The sequence below is a fragment of the Felis catus genome, chromosome A2 (assembly GCF_018350175.1).
Source record: "Felis catus isolate Fca126 chromosome A2, F.catus_Fca126_mat1.0, whole genome shotgun sequence".
Taxonomy (NCBI): domain Eukaryota; kingdom Metazoa; phylum Chordata; class Mammalia; order Carnivora; family Felidae; genus Felis; species Felis catus.
Genome location: NC_058369.1, coordinates 57,115,210 through 57,141,111, shown reverse-complemented (window position 1 = coordinate 57,141,111; position 25,902 = coordinate 57,115,210). Strand labels below are relative to the sequence as shown.

The window sequence follows — 25,902 nt, the reverse complement described above, 5'->3', positions numbered from 1 at the left end:
GGCTCTGGCTCAGGTCACGATCTCAAGGTTAGTGAGTTCCAGCCCCATATTGCACTCTGCGCTGACGTTCGGAGCCTGCCTGGGATTCTGTCTCTCTCTCTCAAAATAAATAAAAACATTAAAAAAAAAAAAAAAGTACTCAAATGGGGGGGGGGCGTGTTCAAATAAATTTGGCATGTATTATGACTAGCCTTCAACTGAGCCTGAAGAATAAATACGGAATCCTCTTCTAAGGTAAGAAGAAAGCGATAAAACTTCTTGCAGTGAGGTCCAGAGTGGTTCTCAACTGGGGATCTCAGACTATATGAGCAACGGCTGGTTTTCAAGTTCAATGTCAGGGGCTGAGCAGACGCCAAACCCTACAAAAGCCGATGGGCCGGAAGCTGGTGTGGCGCAGAGACCCGCGGTTACCTTCTCAAAGTGCAGACGTGACAAGAGCACGGGGCTGTTCGACTGAGGGCTCGTGTTGTAAGAGGGGCAGTACTTGTCGGGGTCCTTCCACTCGGGGAGCCGCTCCCGGCCCTGCCGGTCCCGATAGGCACACGCTCTCGCGAGCACATCTATGGGCAGGTGACAGGAGGTTCGGCCGCACATCCTCCGGCGGGGCCCCGCACACCCTGAAGACGAGAGCACACCGGGGGCGGGTCGCACTCGCGTATTCACGGCCCTCTCTCCACGCCGCGCGGGCACCCATGCGCGGGGAGGCGGCCCGCTCCGAGGTGCTATTCTTGCAGCTCAGCGGTGCTGCCAAGAAACACACGAGGCGGGGGGAGGGGGGGGGACGGGTACGGTCACAGCTGGAGCCACTTCCTCTGCGAGACCCTCCCCGGCCCCGCTCCTCCTCTCCCCTCAGGGCACCGACTGGGGCCTCCCGCCCGCTAAAGCTCCAGGACTGCAACCGGCGCCGCCAGGGGGCCGGCCCTCCCGGAGGAGAGGTCCGGGGCCCCCGCGTCCCCGCCCGCTCCACCTCGCGGCTCCGCGCCCCGGCCGCGGGCCGCCTCGGCCGGCCGCCCCGCCTCTCCTCCATTCGGCCCCGCAGTCCCGCCTCGCCTCACCTCGTCTCACTTCGCCTCACGTCCACCTCCGCCCGCCTAGCCTCACCTCACGTTCACCTTCTCTAGGCCGCCCGCGACGCTCTTCCCCCGCGGGCGCTCCGGCTCGGCTGGCCAGCGCTCCCGGTTCCAGGCCCCACCCCCAGCCAGGTCAGCCCCGCCCCCAGCGACGGCGCCTAGCCCCGCCCCCACGCGCCTGGAGGTTCCCGTGGCGTCCAGCTATCTGAAAGTAGCGGGGCGGGGGGGAGACTACCACTGGCTTTGGGGACTCCCCGGTTCTCGAAGCTCAGCTCTCCTCCGTAAAGGCCCACTCCCTCCCTGCCTTTGGGGACTCCCCGGTTCTTGAAGCTCAGCTCTCCTCCGTGAAGGCCCACTCCCTGCCGTAGGAATGGGGTGGGGCCCAGGGAGCGTGAGGTGTCCTGGTCTGTATAGTGGGAGCCGGAATTAGAGCACTGGGTCGTTGTAGGGATGATAACGGAACATTTGATTTACTTCGCAGTGAGGCTAACTGCCTCAGAGTTTGGGACAAACGTTGAGAAACCATCAGGAAAACTTACGTGAATCACACAAGTCACTCTTAAACTTCAGTGGGCACCAGAATGTGACTTTCCAGGCCTTTGGCTACCTCCCCAACCCCAAATCTGAATTCCTAAGAGTCAGGCCTAGATTTTAGAAAACAGGCTTTGCAGGCCTGTTTCAGCCATGACATTAGCAAAGCCGCCTGGCTTGAGTTTAAAAGGGCAGGCCTCCAAGCCTGCTGCCTTGGGTCGTGAACCAAGGATTTCTGCATCTTCAGCCAATAGAGTGCTCTCTAAGGCCTGTCTGTTCTCTGTGCATTCACTGAACTGGGAACAGGGAAACCCCAATGCACACTCCACCTCAAACCTCATGCTAGGTAATACCCAAGTGATCCACCCAAACCCTCTGCAGCCTCCATTCACCACCTAGAGCAGGAGGGTGGTGGTGAGGATGCCAAGGGCAGGTTCATGACCTCAGTGCCTGCTGTCATACCCTCAGCTCTTGTTCCTGGGGCTTGGATGGGGATGAGTGAGAGCAATCTGGCCTCAAGGTAAGTGCAGCAGCCAAAAGACTGTGGAAGTGAAGGGGACAGAAGTGTTCTCAGTGGGGAGGCTCAGAAGGGGGAAAGGGGAACCCTTAAGCATGAGTCTACAGAAGTAGTAGTCATTCAATAAATACATGCGGATTTATTTATAGGGATAAGATGGTTTCCTTGGGGATAATTTCAGGAGGAGGTGCGTTTTATTCATCTGCCATGTCCCTACCGTGACAGACAGGGCAGCAGGTTCTAGGACAAGCTAAAATCATCCCCTATTTTAAAAAAGAAAAAAAAGTTACCCCCTAGTCGTCCTGGGGCAGGGGTTAAATTAAAAAAAAAATTTTTTTTTTCAGTGATTCCTAATTGTTTTTGAATACAGAGACTTAGGATGGAGTTTCCACTGCGTTCAGGATGAAGGTGTGACTTCTGCGTAGTGTTGGCGGGGGGTGGGGGAGGGGAGAAGAGGGCAGGAGTAGGGCCCATGCAGGCTGGCCTCTTAGCCCACAGACGCCAAGATCATGTCTACTGGCAGCTCCTCCGAACTTCTGGCTGTCACCTGCATTGTTACTGTGTCCAAAAGCAGAAGTCGGGAGCGCACCAGGATGTCATGATTTCCCCGGAACACACCTAGAGGGAAGAGAGGAGTACAAGTGTGTAAGGCAGAAGTGAGCTGCAGAGGCTAGGCTGAGGGTGGCAGCTGCAGCAACTGATCAAGGCAGCTGTGGTACAGTGAAATGGAAGGGGTCTGGGAACTGGGGAGCTGGGCTGAAATCCCTCTGAGCCACAGTATTGCCAATTACAAAGTAGAGGAGATACTAACCATTGCTTAAGCTTCTGCCAGGTACAAATGAATTAACGGACATACAAGGCTTCTACCTGGCATGGGAGAGGCTCTCATGCATGTTGGCTAAATCTAAGAGCACTGACGGAGGGACAGCCCCTCTATGACAAAACCGCACAGCAGGTGTCTGCCAGACCCAGGGGACTGAGTTGCTTCAGTGTGGCCAGAAATGATTTGCTTGGGGTCCATCAGCTGTGAGCAGGGCACTGAAGCGGAGCTGCCTCCCAACCCTGATTATAAATACTCAGAAAGAAAACAAAAAAATCTCTGACTTCCTTTTGTTCACAGTTCTCGGTGTGATGACTGTATTGCCCCCACCCCCTTTAATTAATTAATTAATTAATTAATTAAAAATGTTTATCATTTTCGAGAGTGAGCAAGCAAGAGAGCGCATATACACGCACCCTCTAGGGCAGAGGAGGGAGACAGAGGATCCAAAGTGGCTCCGCACTGACAGCAGGGGAGCCCCATGTGGGGGTTCAAGTTCACAAACCTTGAGATCATGACCTGACCTGAAGTCGGACGTTTAACTAAGTCAAGCAGGCACTCCCTTCCCCACCCCTTTAAACAAAGACTTTAGAGACATCCAGATCTAGAGATATTTACATACAAAATGCTGTATCTGGAATTTTCTTTAAAATAACCCAGGGCGGGGAGTAGAATGAGTGGCGGTATAGATGCTGTTAGTTGTTGAAGCTGGAAGATGAGCACACGAGGGTTCATTATACCATTCAGTTTTTGTGTGTATCTGAAAATTTCCATGTTGACTTAAAATTCCATTCCTATTAGAGAAGACCAACCAACCCAGTAGAAAAGTAGAGAAAGGATATGGAAATAATTCACAGAAAAAGAAATACAAATGGCACACACGTTTCAGATGCTTAACTTCATCCAATATGTACGAAATGTGAAATAAAAACGACACTAAGATCCCATTTTTCACCCAGACTGTGAAAAATCATTTGCTAATGATTTGATAATATGCTGTGTATATTACTGATAATACATACTGTGTTGTCCACAGTGTGGGAGGAAAGGCAAACAGTTCCTATGGAAGGCAACTAGAAATTTTTACCAAAATGAGAAATGCACTTTAACCTGGTAATGCCTTGGGAAATTTTTCCTATAGACATCCGTAGGGCACACATACAAAATAAAGTATGTGTGAATGTATGTATGTATGTGGTTATTCACTACAGCATTGTTTATAATAGCAAAAGCCTGGAACACTCTAAATGTTCATCAATACAGGCTAATTCTATAAAATATGGCACAACCATAAAATGGAATATGAGGAAGCTACAAAAAAGTGTGAGTATTCACTTTGGGATGATAAAAAAGTCCTGGAGACAGATGGTGTTGATAACCACACAATAATACGGATATACTTAATGCCACTGAACTGCACACCTAAAGTTAAAATGGTAAATTTTACTTTATGTAGATTTTACCACAATTAAAAAAAGAAAAAGAGGAAACTCTATTTTTAATCTAATCTCCACCCCCAACGTGGGGCTCCAACTCATGACCCTGACATAAAGAGTCGCATGCTCTACCAACCAAGCCAGCTAGGCACCCAAGAAAACTCCATGTATTGACAAGATAGATCTGTCAAATGAAAAGCAAAGTGCAGAACAATGTATATACCATTTACACATAAATATCTGAGTTAAAATAGGGAAATGTATACATCCTAGCTTTCATATCCGTAAAATGACTGGAAGGATATAGTAGCATTGTTTGTAATAACAGTGCTTCGGTGCCTGTTGCAAGGAACTGGATGAGAGGCAGATGACAGGGTCAGAGGGCATTTCACTACTGGTCTTTTTTTATTATTTAAAAAAAATTTTTTTAAATATCTTTTAATTTTTTTTATGTTTATTTTTGAGAGGGAGAGGGAGAGACAGCATGAGCAGGGGAGGGGCAGAGAGACAGGGAGACAGAATCTGAAGCAGGCTTCAGGCTCTGAGCTGTCAGCACAGAGCCCAACACAGGGCTTGAACCCACAAAGTGTGAGATCGTGACCTGAGGTGAAGTCAGATGCTCAACCAACTTGAGCCTACCCAGGCGCCCCACTGCTGGTCTTTTTAACTCTAAATTTTCAATGCTACAAATTTGAATCCTCATGTTCCCAGTGGGAGCCCTCAGCCCAGGATGCAGTGGCATCCAGGCTGTGGGCTACCCAGGCACTTCCCATCTAGAAATGTTGCTTACCAGCCAGGAGCAATGTGTGGGTATTCTTGTTATCTGGCACTTTGTCTGACCTCTCACAAGGGTGCATTCCCAGGAATTTCACAATATTGCCCACAGCCTCTGTAGGGAGAAATCGCAGCATCATTAAGCCACACCTCATTTCCCTTTTGTGTCACCACTACTACCCCACCCCCAAAGCCTGCTCTTAAGGGCTTTTTTTTTTTTTTTTAGTTTAGTTTATTTTGAAAGAGAGAGAATGCGGAGGGGCAGAGAGAGAGGGGGACAGAGGATCTGAAGCAGGCTCTGAGCTGACAGCAGAGACCCTGATGTGGGACTTGAATTCACGAACCATGAGATTATGACTTGAGCTGAAGTCAGATGCTTAACCAACTGAACCACCCATGGGTGCTCCTCCCTGCCCCCCCCACCCCCCCCAACCCCCACCGCCTTTTTTGAGTTAGTTTATTTGTTTAGTTAGTAATCTACACCCAACATGGGGCTCAAAGTCACAACCCCAGGATTAAGAGATGCATACTCTTCTGACTAAGCCAGCCAGGTGCCCCTCTAAGAGGCTTTTAATAAAGTGGCATCTGAAGTATATGCTCTAGACATGGCCTTGGATCCCTGGGGAACAAAAGTTGGGAGGAGTGAAAGGGGAGGACACATTTCAACAGTAGCCAAGGATTTTACCTTCAAGTGTCTTGATGGTAGACAAGGTGAATGTCTCCTCCTTCTCAAACTCATCTCCTAACTGATCCCAGGCTGCTTCAAAGTTCAGCACCATGACCTTTTGGATGTGATCAGCGACAGTGACTTCCAGATCTTCCAGCTGGGGAGATGGAGGTGGAAGTTAGGCACATACCTCCAGGGGAGTGAGTTCCTGCTCTGTACACCTCGGGGCCCCTGCTCTGAACTCATTCCCCCCCCCCCTTTTTAATGTTTGTTTATTTTTGGGGTGCCTGGGTGGCTCAGTTGGTGAAGCATCTGACTTCGGCTCAGGTCATGATCTCACGGTTCATGAGTTCGAGCCCCGGGTCGGGCTCTGTGCTGACAGCACAGAGCCTGGAGCCTGCTTTGGATTTTGTGTCTCTCCCGCTCTCTGCTTCTCCCTAACTCATGCTCTGTCTCTCAAAAATAAATAAACATTAAAAAAAATTTTAAATAAGGGTGGTAGGGGAAAGCTATGTACTAATTCAGAAAGAGCTCTAAAATATAGTACGTGAAAAAATACAACAGCTTTAAAAAATAAAATAAATAATGTTTGTTTATTTTTGGGAGAGAGAGAACGTAAGCAGGGAAGCAGGAGAGGGGCAGAGAGAGAGAGGATCTGAAGTGGGCTCTGTGCCAACAGGGCTCGAACCCATTAACTGCAAGATCATGACCCGAGCTGAAGGCGGACTTTCAACCAATTGAGTTCAACCAATGAACTCATGACACCACGATCAAGAGTCACATGCTCCTCAGACTGAGCCAGCCAGGTGCCCCTACACTATGGTTTTAAGTGGAAACTGGAAGGTGTGTGATGTACACAGTGACCTTTATTATGTAACTCCTGCCTACTCCTCCAAATAACTCCCAAGGACCATGAGTAATGTTTTCCTGTTTGTTCATCCTTGGTTTTTACACTTCCCAAGTTTTCTTTTCTTAAAGCATGAATTCTTTTGAGTTTAAAAACGGTTTCTTTCAAAGAGCCAAAACAGCAAGAAAAACGTTAAGTCTAGTTGTTAGCTCCTGGACAGGGTTGCTCTGCAGCCTCCGGCACAAAATTGAGCCTCCCGACATTAGCTTCTTACCACATATTCATCTTCATAGCCTTCATCGTCGGTCTCCCCAGTGGTGGGGTCACAATCCTTGACAGTGAACTTCATCATGCAGCTGAATGTGCAGGCCACTGCAAGGAATAAAGGCTGGATGGTCAGGATGACCCCAACCACAGCGGGGGAGGAGTTCCTCCATAGGGCAGGTGGCTTCACCCTGCTCCCCAGGCCTCTATTACATTATCAGTAGCGGCAACCCCACAGATAGCCATCTGACTCCACAAATCTGGACAGAGGGTACCTTGGGAAAGGGCAAAAGAGTCAAGTCATGGGTCTGGGAGTCCCCTCACAGGAAAGGAAGAAAGAGGAAAGCAGGGGTGCTGCAGGATGGCTAAGCCCATGCCACAGTCACGTGTCCATTGTCCACGGCCTGGAAAAAGAAGCTGGTGGGTTCCTTGGAAGGAGTGGAGCTGGGATGTTTCCGTGCTTGTTCATGGTAAAATGAAAGAGTACAGGTTGAGGACCAGATAGGCCCAGGTTCTGCCTCTTACCAGCCCCGTGAACTTAGGGGAGTCATTAACCTGAGTCTCAGTTTCCTTAGAATTTCCTAGTCCTAGGAGTAAGAGCAGTACTCATCCCCATAGGTCTTCTATAAGGGTGAAATGGGATGACATAGGACAAGTTCCCAGGACTCAGCCTTTCTTCTTTAACCTTTCTCAAGGTTAAAATCAAGGAGTTGAGGCTCTCATAGGAGACAAATGGTTGGTGCAAAACTGGCCCACCCCATCTGGATCCCAAGGCCTCCCAGAAGACCAGGGTGGGGTCAGGAGAAGGGCTCACCAGCTGTGGGGTCTTCCTTAGGCAGTGCCACCAGTGTGTAGCAGGTCCCAGGCTGGTTGTAGGGTAGGCTTCGGGCAGGCACGTAACAGAGCACTTCATAAGCTTCAGTGGGCTCCATCTGGACTGTGACATTCTCCAGAGTCTGGTCATTGAGTGTGTTTGTGCAGTCAAACTGGACCAGGGAGGAGAGGGATTGCTTAGACACTGCTCTAGGTCAAAGCCCTGCTGCAAAGGAAGAGCCCAGAGGTCCTAACTCACCCCATGGGCCAAACTGACTCCTATCCCGGGTGCCCCTGCACAGGGTCCCTGACCCCACGTTGACACACAGGAGCCAGAGAGGTCCTGGGTCAAGGCTGCAAGACACATACCAGCCGGTGACAAAACCCAGCATCAAGTTGGGCTCCTGACCTATAAGACCCGTCACACTCGGGACCACTCCCTGGGCCCAAGCCTCAGCAGGGCCTCAGCCCTCCCCACTCACCTGGAACACCATGTGGTCAGTGAAGGTGTGTTTGGTACAGCGGATGACATACTCTGTCTCTGACTCAGTGAGGGCCACAGGCTCAGGCGAGGACTTGAAGAGGAGCCCCAGCCCATGGAACTCTGGCACTGCCGCCAACTGTTCTGAAAGCCACAGGCCACATGTTTACTCAGCATTTCAATTCTCAGACCAACCTGTGATGGTTTCTAATAAATGCTCATGGCCAATTCTCCAGGGCTTTTACCCTACTGAGATGGATAGATATGTATATACGATGACAGGTTACTCGCTATATCCCAAATATACCGATCATTTTCTCCTCTCGCTAACTTTCCTCAAGCTGTACCACGCCCCATGAATACTCTCTTCCCCTCTGTCTCACAAAAGACCTCAGCCGCAGAACACTGACTGGGAGATCCCCAATGGCCTAGGCCTAATCCATCTGGAGACTCCCACAACTTTAGAAGCTCAGCAAGGATTCTTAGAAAGTAGAGATTAGGAAGACTCTAAGGATGAGATGAATGCTGTTATCGCCCCAGAATCAGGCAAAAGAACGAACTGATCCTACACATTTGTCAGTTAAGACAAAAGGCCAGTACTAGGAGATGTTTCAGATTCAGACTTGCCAAAAACCCCACTTCAGGTGGTATGTGAGTACCTGGGAAGGCCCATCTGTACACCTCAAAGCCAGGTTCCAGCAGTGGGCTGGATCCAGTAGCCCACAGGCCGCCAATGTGGCCCCGTCCAGGTGAAGGAGACATCTGATAGCTGCCTGCACACAATGTCTACCTATGACGGCCTGCGGCTACTGCTCTCTTTCCTATTCTATGGCAGGGGCGGTGTTCCTCAATGGATCACTAGTGTCAGAATTACCTGGGGGTTGGGGCTTATTAAAAACTCAGATTCCGGGCCCATCCTAAATACAGTCTATCAGAATCTTTGGGTTTGGGACTCAGGAATCTGCATTTTTTTTTTTTTTTTTTAGAAATCTACATTCTTAAGAAATTTTGCCAGCTGATTCTGATGTAAGCTGGTATCTGAAAACCACTGCTCTAACATTTTTAACTTGTCTTCCCAAATCAATTGAACTCTATAAGGACAGAAAATGTGCCCTGAGGCCAGGGATCTGGTATTTTGCCCTGAACTTAGAAGGTACTTCATTCATGTTTCATGGATAGAGACAGAAAGTAGGCATTATTATTATTATTATTTGGCTTTCTCCCCCCACAAAGAGTCAGGCTTTGTGACTGCTTCAGCCCTCTGCCGCCTGAAGGATTATATTTGATGAATGTGCAGGCAGTGAAAAGCCCAGAAAGAGCCAGCTTAGAAATCAGGAGGCACTTTTGGGCCACTGTGATCATCAGCCACCAGAGTGCTTTTCTGTGGGCATTGATTTCACTGGGATATCAAGTTTCTAGACCTGACACTTAACTACCCCGGGGGATTCTGCTAGAAGCTATCAGTTAATGCCTCTGAGTTTCCAACTCTTCACCGATAAAATCGATACAATAATCTTGCTCACAGGATTGTTGTGAAGATAAATGAGGCAATAAATGTCAGGATCTAGCAAACCTTCTAGAACCGAACAGGTGATCAATAAACGTTAGGTTTCGGAAGACTGCTTAAAGATGAAATTGATACCCTCTAAGAGGCTTAAAAAGAGTCTTCCTTTGAAGCTGGGGCAGAATGGTAGCCTCAAGATACGCATAAGCTAATTCCCAGAACTTTTACCCACATGGTAAAAGGGACTTCGCAGATATGATTAAATTGGATCTTGAGACTGGGAGATTATCCTGGATTATCTGAATGGGCCCAGTGTCCTTATAAGAAGGAGGCAGAAGGCTCAGAGTCAGATTTGAAGAGGCCATGCTGCTAGCTGTGAATGCGGAGGAAGGGGTCACCAGGAGAGGAATGGAGTCCTCCAGAAACTTGAAAAAGCAGAGACCTAATTCTCCCCTGGAGCCTACAGAGGAAGCTCAGCACTGCCAATACAATGAAACCCATTTTGGACTTCTGCCCTCAGAATTGTAAGATAACTGTGCTGCGCTAAGGCAATAACTTTGTGGTGATTTGCAAGAACAGCAAAGGGGAAGTAATACAGAAGGGAAAGTTTTGGGTGAGGGTGATCCCAGTTACCTCAGGATTCAGATTTTGCTCAATCTGAAAGATGTGTTGATAGAAGACAGGATTCTCAAATGGAATGGGGGCGGGGGAGGATTTAATTAACTAATTTTTATAGTTTATTCTCTTGAACCGTGAGATCATGACCTGAGCCGAAATCAAGAATCTGATGCTTAACCAACTGAGTCATCCAGGTGCCCCAGCGGGGGTGGTGGTGGAGGATTTAATTTAATTCCACAATCATTGGGAGCTCACTGTGAGGAAGGAAGGCACTGTGCTAAGTACTACGATGGAGAATATAAAGGACAGAACCTACAAAGAACCACACAGAACTACTTGAGGGAAGGCGGAAGACTGGGAGTAGAAGTGATGAGAACAGGAGATTCTTCATGAAGGAAGAGGGACACATGTCAGTCCTTCATGGTGGGATTCAGTAGATAATATGGTCTGTCGCTTAGATACACAGCCTCTGCCCTTAAAAAGATGCTAGACCAGAGGGACAGATAAACACCCAAACAAAACCTTACCAAACAATGTGGACTGAAGGCCTCTGGAACCCAAGAAAAAGTATTAGTGTCTTTGGACCCCAACTGTGCTGAATCTGACATCAGGTACCGGCTTGGGCTCCAGGGACCTGAGCCCTCAGAACCAAGGCCAAGGGGCAGCTTTGAGCCAGTTTGATGTGGATCTTAATTCCAGCCCCTGCACTTTCTTGCGGTGCAGCCTTAGGCATATCACTTTCTCTCTCTGAACTTCCAATTCCTCCAATACCAAATGGACCCGATAACTGCCACCTGAGGGTCAAATGTGTTGACTAAAGTACTCTCAGGACCCAGAACTCAAGGGTAAGAACTGTCGTTGATTAGGTCTCTCCTAATTCCCCTGAGGAAAGCAATGACACCCCCACCCCCCAAGCTGAGGAGACCAAGCCCAGTCCTGAGCGCCCCACCAAGCACCGCTACTCACCCTGGAAGATGTCTTCTCGAGTGGCTGCCACTTTCTCCGCCTGCTTGGCGGCTGTGATGGGGGTGCTTTCTGCAGGAGCAAACACACATGGTGACCAACAACTCCAGTAACGGGGAAGTGTGGGGCTGACCACAGAGCTGTTCCTTAGGGATTATAACTTCCAACCCCCTGAGAGAGTGTGAGTACGTGAGAGAGCGAGTGTTTGTATGCATGTGTCTCCAATCCTGGAGTCAGCCGTAGAAAGGATTAGAAAGGACTGTTCCATCCTCTTGGTACAAGCCCCCCAATCCTGGCTAGGTGTAGTGGCTTCACGGGCCATGCAGACCCTCCAACAGAGGCCTGGACCTGAAAGCCTCTAAAAGGAGCACAGACATTACTTACCTGTTCTCTGCTCTGCCATGGGCGTGGTGGCCAGGGGCACAGACTTGAGGTCAAAAGGTTTTTCCGATGGTTCTAGAGTGTACTGCTGCAGAGCTCTCTCCAGACCAGGGATGGAAACGGTCAGACCTAGAAGCCAGTGGGAGCGAGGCACTGCCTGAAGGCATGACAGAATGAGCAGCCGGAATCCCCCATGGAAGCCTGTGGCCCTGGGGTCTAAGTTGTATGACTCTAGACCACTGAGAAAACCACTTAACACTTTCTGGGCTTCCACTTTCTCATCTGGATCCTCCTTCACAGGGCTGGTATGGTGATAAATGTATACAAGAGTGACTTATATAAAGGACTATGGGAAGAGAGGTTTTTTTCAATGACTAGTGTTTCAGTTCACTGAGCTACTGCCACCCACACTGGTGTGAACTGCAAGATTCGCAGTCTCCTGAGGTCACAGTGATGCCATGAAGTTGCCATGAAAGTCCAGCCCAAAGCGTCTTGCCTCGGACTTCCCTACCCAGAGAGGGTGTGCCTGCTCTGGAGTGGGGAGGAGGGCCACAGCTCTGGGAGGGGGCCTGGTCGAAGATAGCCAGGGAGACTCACCATTTAGGATATAGCCTGCATTGAGGGCCTTCTGCTTCTGCTCCAGGACATTGAGATAGAAAGTGGCTCGGTCCCTTACTTCATTGTCATCGTCCATCACGCACCTGCAGCCAGAAAACATAGTAATCTGTTTTTTGTTTTGTTTTTTTTTAAATGTTCTTTCATTTTTGGGGGAGAGAGAGAGAGGGAGAGAGCGAGTGCCCACAAGTGGGGGAGGAGCAGAGAGAGACGGGGGACAGAGGATTCCAAACAGGTTCTGTGCTTTCATCACAGAGCCTGACACAGAGCCTGATGTGGGGCTTGAACCCACGAACTGCAAGATCATGACCTGAGCCAAATCCGGATGCTTAACTGGCTGAGCCACCCAGGCGCCTTGGGAACCCACGGTAATCTTGACTGTGGCCCCACAGGGGTGGCAGGGGGACACTGCAGGGTTTCATCAGACGGTAGTAAGGGGAAGCAAGTCCCCATATGAACATGCCTGTGGGATCCAGGCATCAAACACACGGAGGGGCCTATAAAATTCTAGCTCATTACCTAAGAGGTGGCCATATTCATATTCCCCGGGCCCACTCCCTAAAGCCCACCCAGTGAAGGAGGCAATCTCCTACATCCAGTAGCATATGTCAAAGAAGAATTTAATATGACCCAATAATTCAACTCCCAGGCATCTCCTCTTGAGAACTGACAACATACATCACACAAAAATTTGTAAGTGAATGCTCATAACAGCATTATTCATGAGAGCCGAAAAGTGGAAACCAACCCAAGTCTGTCAATTGGTGAATAGATAAAATGTGGTGTGCTCATGCAATGAATTATTTGGCCATAAGAAGGAATGAAGTACTGATATATGTTGCAGCATTGATGAATCTTGAAAAAAACATCACAGAGAAGCCAAACACAGGAAAGGTCGCAGATTGTACGACAGCATTTCTAAGAAATGACCATAATGGGCAAATGCATAGGGACATAAAGTAGATTAGTGGTTGCCTAGGGCTGGGGGGCGGGGGGGAGTAGGTGTTGGGGAGAGGGCAGTGACTACTAATCAATATAGGGTTTTTCTTTAGTACTTAAAAAAAAAAAAAGTTTTTAACGTTATTTTTAAGACAGAGATAGAGACAAAGACAGAGCACCAACAGGGGAAGGGGGCAGAGAGAGAGGGAGACAGAATCCGAAGCAAGCTCCAGGCTCCGAGCTGTCAGCACAGAGCCCGATGTGGGGCTTGAACTCACCAGCCGCGAGATCATGACCCGAGAGGAAGTCGGACGCTTAACCGACTGAGCCACCCAGGTGCCCCCCTTTCTTTCTTTTTTTTTTTTTTTATCCCCCTTCCCCCCCCCCCCCCCCCCCCCCCCCCCGCCGTTAACCAGCAAAACAGGCAAGCAGGCACAGCTGAAAACAGCCTCACCAAACTCCATACACTGCAAAAAACCACAGGGACCAAGGATTCTTAATGCTGGAAACTAACACCCACATTGAAAATACTGTCCTAGCCTAATAGACATTTACTCTGCCCTGTAAACACCATGGATATCAGGTTTCTATTGGCAATGATAGAAATGTTTTAAACTTAGATTATGGTGATGGTCACAACTCTGTGAATATATTAAGAAACATCATGTTAGGGGCGCCTGGGTAGCTCGGTTGGGCGACCAACTTGGACTCAGGTCATGATCTCGCAGTTTGTGAGTTTGAGCCCCGCATCAGGCTCTGTGCTGACGGCTCAGAGCCTGGAGCCTGCTTCAGATTCTATGTCTCCCCCTCTCTCTGCCCCTCCCCTGCTCACGCTCTGTGTCTGTCTCTCAATAATAAATAAACGTTAAAAAAAAAAAAAAAGGAAACACCTTGTTATACGTTTTATTTATTTTTTGATGTTTACTGATTTATTTTGAGAGGGAGAGTACAAGTAGGGGGAGGGACAGAGAGAGCCGGAAAGAGAGAATCGCATCCCAAGCAAGGCTAGCACAGAGCCTGACGCAGGCTTAATTAATCTCATGATCTGTGAAATCATGATCTGAGCCAAAGTCAAGAGTCAGACACTTAACCCACAGAGCCACCTACTGCCCCAGAATTTTATTTTTTGTGGGCAAGAGGAGCAGAAGGAGAGGCAGAATTTCAAGCAGGCTCTACGCTCAGCACACAGCCTGACATGGAGCTCAGTCCCATGATCATGACCTGAGCCAAAATTAAGAGTCGGATGTTCAGCTGATTGAGCTACCCAGGTGCCCTTCATACGTTTTAAATGGGTAAACTGTATGGCTCGCAAACTGTGTATCAATAAAGCCATTTTTTTAAAAAAGAAAGGCATGAAAAAAAAAAAAGGAAGAAAAAACTCAACAACAGGCACACCTAGGTGGAGGGATTTTTGCATGATATTTTTCCATGCTTTACAACGCTTTCTATTTTTTTCCCCCTACAATCCATTGTTGTATAACCTCTCCCCCGGGGAACACCGTCACCCATCAGGGACCTCTGGCCTATACTCACCTCTTCAGCAACACCAAGATACTGGGTAACATCTCTTCATTCTGGGCTCCAAACTTGGCCAGAGCACTCACAGCGCCTGTGTTTATGAAGCAAATATAATTTCCTTAACCCACCTGACAGCTCACGACAGTTCCAGTACTTGGAACGAATCTTTGGGCAGAAGAGGTCCTGAGTGAAGCAGTTCTCAGCCTGGAGGCCCACAACTGCCTGCAGTGCAATGAGTGGCCCTGGGTGGACCTCCTTTGGGCCTCAACTCCCTCAGCTGTTTCAAGGAGAAGACACTCCCATTCCTGGGTTCCAGGAGCCATTTCAGCACTGACTACGACGTGGCCACAGAAGCTAGCCACACACAGGCTTCTCACCTTCTGTATCCAAATGGCTTCAATTCAGTTAGCCTTTGTATTATATAAATGAGAAAACGACCCATTACTTAATGAATATTAATTGCTGAAAGAGGAAAAATCTGTCCAGTGGGGGCATGAGAAGAACAGTAAATTTAAAGTTAAGAATATGATGGATGCACACTGAATTGCATACTCACACAAAAGAGTAAATTTTACAGTATGTGAATTATACCTCAATAAAGCTAACCATTGAAAAAATACCTGAACACTTAAAAAAAAAAAAAAAAAGCAAGCAAGAGAGAAAAAGTTAAACACCAACATATAGTGAAAGTTAAAAACCAAAAATCAAAAACCGACAACACAAGTCAGAGCTAAGGAACCACTGAACTGGGTGACACGCAAGCATCCAAGATCCTGCCCACAATGTTATAAACCACGGAGCTTGTGAGGCTAGAACACAGAGTGCCTGGGGACTGAGGCTCAGGTCCCTCTGACAGGTCATCTGCTCAAGAAGCAGCAAAGAGCCCCAGTTCAGCCCTGGCTCAGACCCACCTGCCCGGACCTCCTCATGCTCCAAGACCACGCGGTTATAGATGAAGCGGATATACTTGGAGGGGTTGTTGGTCTTGGGTCCCTCCTGGCCCAGGAGATGCAGGATGCGGGTGGCCAGGACGGTGAACTCGCAGTCCTCGATGAACTCGCACAGGTGTGACAGCCCGGTCTCCTTGCTCTCTGTGTTTTCCTCAATGATGCTAATGATGCAGTCCACGATGGCCCGCTTGTACTCAAAGCCGCCCTGCAGTGGGAGGGGTCAAGCTAAACGAGGAGGCTGCTCTCTCCAGAAATGAGCTGGGAGGCCCAACACCTAACCAGGACCAGGGAGGACAGCAGTCCAAACAGAACATGGAGGTAAGGGACCTGGCTACCTGGGCTCTACCTTATTTTTTTGTGTAAAATAAAAGGCCTGGACTGAATGCTCGCTGGGGCCCTTCCAGATCTAACAGTGGACTGTTAAATAGAAACATTTTGTGTCTCGTTAAGAATTTTATTTTATTTTAGAGAGAGAAAAGAGCGCGAGCCAGGGAGAGAGCCAGACATGGGGCTTGATCCCAAGACCTTGGGATCATGACCAGGGCAGAAATCAATAGTTGGAGGCTTAACTGAGCCACCCAGATGCCCCTCAGATCCCTGATTTTTACAGGGAGAAATTGATGTCTGTTGACAAGACCTGTTATGAGGATAAGACTGTGTATGCTGTGTAGTATCTCCAAAGTACTGGACCCATTAGCTGAAGGCTTCTTAAGTATTAGTGCCCTCCTCCAATCTCAGGAGACCCAATGACACCCAAGGCAAGGGCTTCTTGGTCCAAGGGCCACTCTGTGCTGGGGCGAAGGGGCAACCAGATATGTAGGGACTAAATCTACTCCAAAAACCCTTTGCTTCTGCTCCTCTGAATTACCTGGTTTCGTTGAGACATTCAAGGAAGGTAGTGTAAGTGAATCTTAGTGACAAAAATAGAACCCAATGTCAAATTATTAGCATCAATTGCAGAAGAAACCACGCTGGAGGTCCCAGAATGGCCCAGAAAATTTCTACACTAGGCACCAGTAGAGAACACAGGTTTTCCTGACTCCAGCACAAAGCATCGCCTCAGGGCATCTGCTGTGACTTTAAAGGCAGGGTGGTGAGTCATTACTTATTACTGTAATTACTAGGAATTGGTGCATGTTTATATTGTCAGGTCTGTAGGCACCAAGAAATTCACTTGGCCAACGGGTTGATATGCATACCTTCCAAGAAGAGACTCTTGGCTCCAAACTGAGAATGGAGCTTACAGCCAGGTCACTCCCTGCACCAGGAGACCTGGCATGCCCCAAATGCCTGCTCTTACCTCTTCCCGCAGCATGGTGAACAGGAAATTCATGAGCACGGCGTGTTTGCGAGGATACTTCTGACATAAGGCACTGATGGCCTGGACCACCACCACCTGAGTCAAACAGACGTGTATGAGCAGCGGCCCCTGCCTCCAGGCTTGAGTTACTTAGTTCACTAAGTGCCAACCAAGTCCTTCCTTAGGCCCAGCCAGGCCCTGGACCCAGAGGGCAATGAGGTGAGAGGAACTCCATCTCTACCCTCAGGGAGCACGTGATCCCTGAGCCCATCCAAGTAGGGTAGCAGGCACATCAGTCCCAACAGCCCCAGGTCCAGCCTCTGGGTCCCCTAAACTCTGATTTTCTACTCAGACCTCAGGGTAGGTCCACTGGTCCCTCTCCACCCTGCCTGTTCTGCTTCTCTTCCTACCTCCACCCCCACGATCCCACCTATAGGCTGTTCAGGCTCCTCCCTGGGTACTTTGGCCTGGGCCCTCTCCCTTTTGCACACGGTGTCTTTGGCAGTCCTACCTCCTCCCTTGGTTTTAACCCACTTCTTCCATGCCACTCACTCCCAAACTTTTGTCTGTAGTCCGAGCTCAAGCCCAGTGTTAGCGAATATCTACCAGACAACTCCACCTGGTACCCACGGCACCTCAAACTCAACACGTCCGCGATCACCATCATCACCTTCCTACCTCCCTCACCCAGGACCTGACTCTCCCTCCTTCCCCAAATTGACCAACAGCACCACCATCAGCCCATACCAGAAAACTATAAATCTCTGACAACATTTGCTCTCAGCCCTCACTCCATGCCCTGCCACTGGCCTTACGAAGGAACCGTACGGACAAAGACCCCAAGGCTGGATGTGCACCGTCTCCCAAGGCCAAGACCCGTGAAGAGCGATGTGCCACCTCTTCCACTGAGTCCTCAAGCCCTACCAGGCCCAGGTCAATCCTGGCCTGGGGGCTGGGGAATGTGAGGGAACAGGCACAGAGCATCTTCCTCATTCCAGGAACGGTAGGTGTTGCAGGCATGCCCGGGCACCTTGAACTCATCTGAGATCTCCGACATGAAGGACGAGATCTGCTTCATGAGGCGATCGATGCTGCTCTCGCTGCCAGTCTTGAGGAGCGTGGTGATGGCCAACGTGGCGATGCTGCGATTTGAATCTGTAACCAGGTTCTCTAGGTCCAGATTGCAGGCTGTCACTGCTGACGGATGCTTCATGGCCACCTGTTTTGGGAGGACAGAACAGACATACAAAGGGACTTCCATCATTCCACTGGATGACTCTGGCCTGGTCAGAGGTCTGTGGATGGGCTCATCTCGCCATCTTGTAGAAAGCAACTGTGATCAGTGTTACACCTTCTGCAGCTCTGGTCAGGGGCCACGACACGCCTCCAGCTGGATCAAGCACCTCCCGACCCTCTCAAAAGGCTAAGTGCTCATTCTGCCCACCCCTAAACTCTCACCTTATTGAGGGTACGGACAGCAGCATAGCGGAGAGCGGCCTTGGGCGAGCTGCAGAAAAGCTGGAGCACTGTGGGGAGATACATGCCACATGTCAGGCCTCCCTCGCCGCTCGGCAGCTAGAAAAGCTCAGGCCTCCGGGGAAGGGTCAGGCAGGGCATGGGGGGGTACATGAGGGCTAGGAAGCTGTTCTGACCCAAACCCTCTGCTCAGCTCATATCCCTGCTGGCACCCTCACCCCAACCAAGGAAAAGAGCTCACGAGCAGAGAGGCTTTAATACGTTTATGAGAGCCCAGTGGGTCTCGTGAATGATGGCCGCTACTTACTGAGCACCTGCTATGTGCCAGATGTTGTGCTAAGGAGCTGCTGTGCCTTGCCTGATTGGTTTCTCACAACCCCACAAAGCAGCTATTATTATTATCCCCATTTAACAGATACAGAGACTGAGGCACATGGGTAAAACAACTCAAGTAACTCTAGGTTAGCTACCAGTAAATGGCAGATCAAGGATTGAAATCCAGGACTACTCACACCTGACGCCTGAGTCTTTTACCCAAAGTAAAACTCCACTCCTCTCTTCTGGGGCATGCATGCAGACCAGCAGAATTACCTCAGTCCTGCCTTAAACAACTGCCCTGGTTCCTATCGTACATGGTTGCATGTCAGGCAGCAAAGCCCTCCGTGTGCTTTGGCTCTAGGGAAGCCAGGACTCCAACCCAGGCTATCGGGCTCCAGTATCCAGGCTTTGAATGACCCCTCTGAATTGCCTTCTCCTTTGCCTGAGATAGCCTGGCCCCTAGCGAGCATTATAAAACCTGGTTTTATAAATTTTGGCTTCTTCCACCAGGGCCTTTTGCCATCACTAGCCAGCCCAACAGGCTGTAGCATGGATCTGAACCCCATCTCTGCCTCTTAGTGGCGCCCCAGCCTCTTTAATGGTAAGATGGAACTCAAAGTACCCAAACATGATGAGTGTGAGAGACCCTGGCACAGCGTGCCTGCCACCAAATGGGTACTTACTAGGTCCCAATTCCTCTTCTTAACACCCCAACGTGGCCTATCTGAGGGCATTTTCTTTCTTTCTTTCTTTGTTTCCTCCAACCCCCCAGCCCAGGGCCCAGTTCCCAGCAGGCACGGAAGTGTGGGGCCGGGGCGAAGGAGGTGTGTAACCTGACACAGCGGGGGCCAGCTCTTTGGCGCTGCAGCCTGGCAGGTTGACGATGGCCGAGGCGGCTTCGTACACCACCATCTCGTGCTTGTTGCGCAAGCAGCTCTCAATAAAGTCGAACAGAGGGCTGTCACGGCTACAAAAGGACACGGGTGGCAAGAAGTTGGGGATGGCCCAGCGCGGAATAGGGCGCCATCTGGCCAAGGGGGACAAGAGCCATTCGTTACCTGCCATCCTCTTCCTCCAGCTGTTTGCTGGCCACCCGGATCATCATGCAGTAGGCAAAGGGAGACTTGAGGCCATGCCGGGTGAACTTGCTGATCATCTTATTGACAGCCAGGCGGTCGTTCTTCCGCACGTGGTACAGGAGCCCCAGAGCATGGTACTAGAGAGCGGGAGGTCGTGGCAGAGTACAGGTGCGTGAAGCCCAGGTCTACCAGCTGTGTGGCCCGAGAGAGGCCTCTGCATCTCTCTGGGCTTCAGCCTTCTCGTGTCTAAGATGGGCATCACAGTAGCTACCTCGCAGAGTGGCTGTGACAATTTCCCCAGATGCTCTGTACGGATGGCCCTGGGACGATGCTCACCACACCACGTGAGTGTTGTGTGTAGTCTACCTCCTGCCCTTAAGTTCAGCAAGGGCCCAACAGGCATCATGAGTACAGATGTGGAGGGGACAACAGAGACCACAGTGATGAAAGAATGGAAGACCAGGTGTCCTTCAACAAGAGAAAGTGGGTGCCAGGCCCTGAGCATGGACAGGTGTTATAAGGTGCCATGCAGCACACCTCATACAAGACCTTGTAGAATTAAACCTTACGCCACCCCTGAAGGTAGATACTCTTAGTCTCACTGAGTTGCCCAGGACACATGGCTGGTACTGGCAAAGCTAGGTCTGGAGGGCCCAAAGTCAAGGGATTACCCTTCTGGAGATATAAGGTACACAGAGTTATTTCCTGTTCCCTCTGCTCTTTTTTGTTTCTTTACCAGGGTGGCATTCAAGGGCTAAGTCATGCGACTGTGGGTGCCTTGTATGGGAGAGCCTTCTCTGACACTGGGAAAGATCTTGAGGGGCCACGGCTGGCCCTGGAGAGGAGAATCGGCACAAGGGGTGAGGAGAAAGAGAAGAGATAAACACACAGGGGGCGCCTACAGGTATGCACCCAACAAGTCAGATGTTCTAAATGCTCTTCCATATTATCCTCACGGCTTTGTAAGGCAGAAACTTTCATTCCCATTTTATAGACAAGGAAACTTGTCTTACAGAGATAAAAGGAATTTCTGGACTAGGTCACTGAAAAAGTGTTAAGTAGCTGAAAGCCCCACCAAGACATTTACATGCATCACTAAAAAAGCCAGCTCGGCAAAGGCTCTCTGGCTGCCTGGGCCAAGTTTGCTATATCCCATATCCCAAAATACAACTCAGCTGGTTATCAGACACTTGAATATTTTAGTTCCAGCCAGTAAGGAGCTCGTAACTTAAACCATCCCAAGTGGTACCCTGGATTGTTTCCCCAAACCCCCAAGTCTCCCCACAATCCAGTGACAAAAGATGAAAGCCTGCTCCTGCTAGAGGACACCAGGATCTCCGGGGTGAGCGTCCATTTCTGAATCACCAGTCCCAGGTCATTTGCCTAAGAATCATCAATATCATTGCTCTGCTCACACCTCACCTGGACCATGATGTTATCACTGGACGCCGCCTCCTGGGCCTCATTCACCCAGCGCTTGACCACGTCAAAGCTGCACTTCAGTAGGTGCTAAGGGCAACAGAGCACATTAAGAGGCGGGCAGACAGGGTGCCCTGCCATCATGCCTCCTGGCCCTGGCTCACAGTTCAGTCCAGCTCTGGGTCTTCCCTCAGACATGGCCCAGAGCCTCTCCGTTGTCCTGGTTCTCTTGACACAGCACACAAGGACGGCTCCCACCCTCACTCTCTGCCCTGGTGGCAGATCTCCCACGAGGCCCAAACTCCCCACAATCTGTCACCCCAAGGGATGGGTCAAGAGTTCCCCAGGCACTCTTCACTGAGAAGGTGGGTGGGACTCTCAGGTCTGGGAAGGGATATAGAAACTTTCTTTTTCCTACTGAAAAGCAACTCTGATATTTTCTTCAGTTTCCCAATCTGCTGCCCAGGCCCCAGCCACAGGATCCCCAGCTACATACCAAGGAAGACACCAGGGCAGAGCTGGAGACACTGGGCACCTTGTCCACGATGGCCTGTTTCATGTAGCGCTCAATAGCCTGCAGCATGGTGCTCTGTGGGGACAATGAGTGGGGCAGAAGGGGACCCAATCAATCCTTGGCAACCGTCAGGAGTGCAGGTGATGGGTGGGGAAGAGTGGGGACAAGAAGGAAGGAAGCAAACCTGTTTCTTGTGTTCCTGCACCCTACCCTCATTCCCACACCACCTGGCTCAGTGCTTTGCTCAGGAGACGTGGGACAACCTAATGCATGCACAGAGGATCATGACTGAGCCTTGCCCAAGAAACAGGGAAAAAGAGGAACAGCTCAGCAGGGGCAGCAGACTCACATCAGTGATCTGGCAGAGGGCACGCACAGCCGGGCCACGGTAGTTGTCTTCTTTCCCAGTCATGTCCTTTGTCAGGCTGTGGGAGGGGAAGGCATTGTCCGCGCAGGAGCATGGCCTGTCCTCCCCAAGCCCTTGTCCGCACCCTCTCCTCCCTAGCTCTAGTCACACCCCCTTGTCCGGACTACTACACGAGTCTAACTAGCGTTCTTGCTGTATTCTTACTCTTTCCCGGTCAAACTCCAAGCAGCAACAAGAGAGATTTTTTACAAAACTCCAGACTCTGGGGCGCCTGGGTGGTTTAGTCATTAAGCATCTGACTTCGGCTCAGGTCATGATCTCGAGTCCCACATGCATGAGTTCGAGTCCCACATCGGGTGAGCTTGAGCCACGCATCAGGTGAGCTCGACCCCCACTTTGGGTGAGTCCCTCTCTGTCCCTCGCTCACTTGCACCCCCCCCTCCTCAAAAATCAATCAATCAATCAATCTCCAAATGGACCAGGTCACTCCCCTGCTTGGATTAAAACATTCCCAAGGCTTCCTACTGCCCATTACCATCAAGCGTAAACTCCTTAACAGAGACTCTCCTCTCCGGGCCTTGACATCTGCTATTCCCTCAGCCTAGAGTACTCCTGGCCCTCTCCATCTCTGTCCTGCTATTAATAAGCATTTTCGGAAGAGATTAGTTTTCAGTGGCTTCTTTCATTCTTTTCTTTTTTTGGGGGGGGGGGAGGGATATGAACACTTCCCGAATTTGCCTGTCATCCTTGTGCAAGGGCCATGCTAATCTTCCCTGAGTTGTTCCAATTTTAGTATATGTGCTACTGAAGTGAGCACTGTCCTGCTATTTCTTGCTCATCCTTCAGCACTTTGCTCAGACAGGTCTAGGGGGCCTTTCCTGATCCAAATTCAAGTTGTATATCCTTCTGGTCTGTTCTCACAGCCTATCATACTTCCCCGGATAAACTCTGTTATATATTCTAATGCCTGTCTCCTTGGTTGTTTCTCTGGGACTGCAGAGGCCATGTCTACCTTACTTGCTGCTAGCTTCCCAAAGTTATGCACAGGGACTGGTAGATGTTCAAAAAATGCTTTCTAAACCAACCTACAATGGAATGTATAGCATCTCCCCGCCCCCCATAAACTGTGGCAAGAAGAGAACTGAGCTCCAGTTCTTAAGGACAAGGATTATATTTTAGACACACCTTTCCCCTGAATAACTCAGTCTAACACAGAAACCAGTACTTGGGAAGTGAACCTGTTTGTATACCCCCTGCATTCTCTATGTCTGTTTTTCTTGTGTTCTCTCTTGGCACTCACTAAAGTCTTTCGTAAGCTCCAGCCTGGCTCAGTTGACTGAGAGGAATCAAGGCAAGGAAGGGTTTGTGCCTCAGGTAAGGCTAGGGAAACTGCACACTCTAGAGTGCCATGGAGGGGCAGCAGTAACTGAAAGGTGAGGGAGACAGAAGAGGAAGGGGCACCTGACATTATGTCAAACAAAAGTCTCATCACCTGATACACATGAGTAAAAATGGCTTCTGTGTCAATGGCACCCGTCAAAGGAGCCATACACGGACCCGAAGACTCACCTGCTGGTAACAATAATGACATCCTCGGCAATGCAGGACATCTCCTTGATGGTCAAATAGCACATCCGACGGAGTGTGGGCTGGGAAAGAGAGAGGAAAAGCCTGTGACCACGGACTCAACATGAAAGCCAAGGTCAGGAAAAGTCCAATCCACACAAAGGTAGACCATACTGACTGTGGGCACTTACATCGTTGGACTGAAAGAGCTTGGTCATGGCAAAGAAGGCCTCGGTTGCTTCGGTGGTCCCTAGGTGCTCCCCCTGTTTTAATAAAAAACGAAGTCTCAGCTTGGGACAGAGAGGCCAGAAGGCTCTTCCTGCCAGATCAGCCCAGGTCACAAACACAGACCCTACAGAGGCTCCATCAAGGGCAAACACATCAGAGTTAGACCCTGAGGGAACCCAGAGCTGGGCTATATCCACACAGGAGCTATCAAATACCCTAAGGGCTATGTGACTTACGCTAACACCCCCAACAACTCCCAGCACCATGTTCCCTGCCCCCAAACTTCACTCTCTTACCTGGTTTATGAGGTAAAGGATCTTGGTGAGGATGTGGGCACATTTTCGAGGGTTGATGGGTGTCTCGTTAAATACACGGGCCTAAAAAGAAGCAACCAAGAACATTACGTTCTGACTTAGTTTATTTCCCTTCCATTGACTGCCTCTCAGGTACATTCAAGCTCTGAGAAGTCCCAGGGTAAATAAATACATTTGCCTGGATAAGCTTATTTTCATAAGGAAAGTTTTGTTTTGCTTTCTCCCTAACTCATCTATTAAGAACTCCTGAAATCTGCCCTAAATATCAGTTAGGGACATGCTGACTTACTAACAGATACTCAATAAACATGTGTTACCTGGAAAGAGAAACACAGAACAACAACAACTGCAAGCGTATTGAACTCTCTCCAGGAGCAAAGCGTTCCTGTCTTTCCAGGAACAGGTTTTCTCCCCTACTGTTCTTTAAACCATAGTATTTTGAGCACGTTGACTGTGAACACTTGGGATGGCAGATGACAAATGACACTTGCCTCCTGGAGTACTGCACTCTTCTCAAGATGCTGGAATGGGTTGGAGCCTCCACCTAAAGTCAGAGAACGGAGAAGAGTGAGTATAGGTTGTAAGCCTGAATTGCATATACAGAGTCATAGAGAAGGAAAAGATGTCATTACCGTCTGCTTAGTCAAGTTCAAACTACTCCAGAATGGCAATCAAAGCTCTACAACCTGCATATAGGTCCTACCACTCTACCTCAAACCACTTCCTTAAGTCACCTAGCAACCCTGATATAGTCCTCTGTGCCTCTCATAGCATCGTGTCTTGCATTCATTTATGCAACTTGTACTTAACTGAATCCCTTACAATATGCGGGAACCATCATCTAGTGACTAGGATTTCTTCACAGCAAATGTCACATTTGTAATTAATTATATGTGTCATTATCTGGTTGATGTCTATCTTCTCTGACTTCGCCTGTGACCATTTTAATGTTCCCAGCTCAGGCACTGAGTGTCTCATTTGTTCCACTGCAGTATCAGGACACAGTACAGTGCCTGGAATACTGTAAGCGATCAATACATATTTGCTGAGTAGTTACATTAAAGAGGGTTCTCAGCGCAGAACATTGGCTCCACAGATTATGCCCCATTTGGCCAGTAGCAACGCAGCCCGGCGAATCCCAAGAGGTCACCCGGCGAAAGTCACAGTGGTTCGCCAGGCCCTGCCCCTTCCCCTGACAACTGGGGAAACCGAGGCCCACAGGAGAGTGACCCTCCCAAGGTCACCAAGCGAATCGTGGTCCGAGCTTACGAGTGGGGGCAGCGGAGCATGCTCGGGCACTCCGAGGCCCGCCGCTGACCAGTTGCGGACCTTGGCATAAGCCCCTGCCCCTCACTGGGTCTCGGCTTCAGGTCTAGGCAGAGGCCCCGAAGGAGGCACCCAAGGAGGGTGCAGAGAGCCTGTAAGAGGGTCCAGCCTCCCCCAAGCCTACGCCCTCTCACCCGATTCCTCGTCTTTCTTATCAAATTTCTTCAGCATGGTGGTGCCGGCTGGGCCCAAAGCAGCAGCCCTGCGCTAGCCGGGTTCAGCGAGCAGGGGTTGTCCGGCGGCGGTTCCGCACAGACCACTTCCGGCCGGCCACGTCGCCCGGATCT

General features: G+C 49.8%; 2 protein-coding genes and 1 non-coding gene across 7 annotated transcripts in view; all 3 read right to left on the bottom strand.

Annotated features, from left to right (window-relative positions):
- The window catches only part of HMCES (5-hydroxymethylcytosine binding, ES cell specific), a 39,801-nt gene extending 38,571 nt beyond the window's left edge, over positions 1-1,230 (bottom strand). For 3 of the 5 annotated variants that reach the window (XR_006593989.1, XR_006593991.1, XR_006593992.1), the window contains exons 1-2: positions 1,056-1,181; positions 412-617 (exon numbers count right to left, since the gene is read on the bottom strand). Coding sequence is in view for 1 of the 5 variants with exons in the window: in XM_023250070.2 (XP_023105838.1) it covers positions 412-594 (183 nt within the window). In the remaining 4 variants the exon portion in view is untranslated. Of the gene's footprint in view, positions 1-411; positions 618-1,055 lie in introns of all 5 variants that reach the window. The other 2 variants (XM_023250070.2, XR_006593990.1) reach the window with 2 other exon arrangements.
- Positions 1,231-2,237: 1,007 nt separating this feature from the next.
- COPG1 (COPI coat complex subunit gamma 1) lies at positions 2,238-25,901 on the bottom strand. The gene is made up of 24 exons (XM_003982543.5): positions 25,750-25,901; positions 24,781-24,833; positions 24,272-24,352; positions 23,939-24,010; positions 23,751-23,830; positions 22,164-22,239; positions 21,797-21,889; positions 21,304-21,390; positions 19,861-20,018; positions 19,636-19,769; positions 18,467-18,534; positions 18,039-18,227; positions 17,009-17,104; positions 15,670-15,913; positions 14,774-14,849; positions 12,284-12,387; positions 11,690-11,815; positions 11,309-11,377; positions 8,222-8,364; positions 7,741-7,912; positions 6,937-7,034; positions 5,834-5,972; positions 5,165-5,263; positions 2,238-2,736 (listed from the first exon to the last, which is right to left on the bottom strand). The coding sequence occupies exons 1-24, from the start codon at positions 25,784-25,786 to the stop codon at positions 2,606-2,608; spliced, it is 2,625 nt and encodes an 874-aa protein (XP_003982592.1). The 5' UTR covers positions 25,787-25,901; the 3' UTR covers positions 2,238-2,605.
- On the bottom strand, positions 22,892-22,998 carry LOC111559587. Its single transcript, XR_002740716.1, has one exon. It is a non-coding gene; the product is annotated as a U6 spliceosomal RNA (small nuclear RNA).
- Position 25,902: the final 1 nt, after the last annotated feature.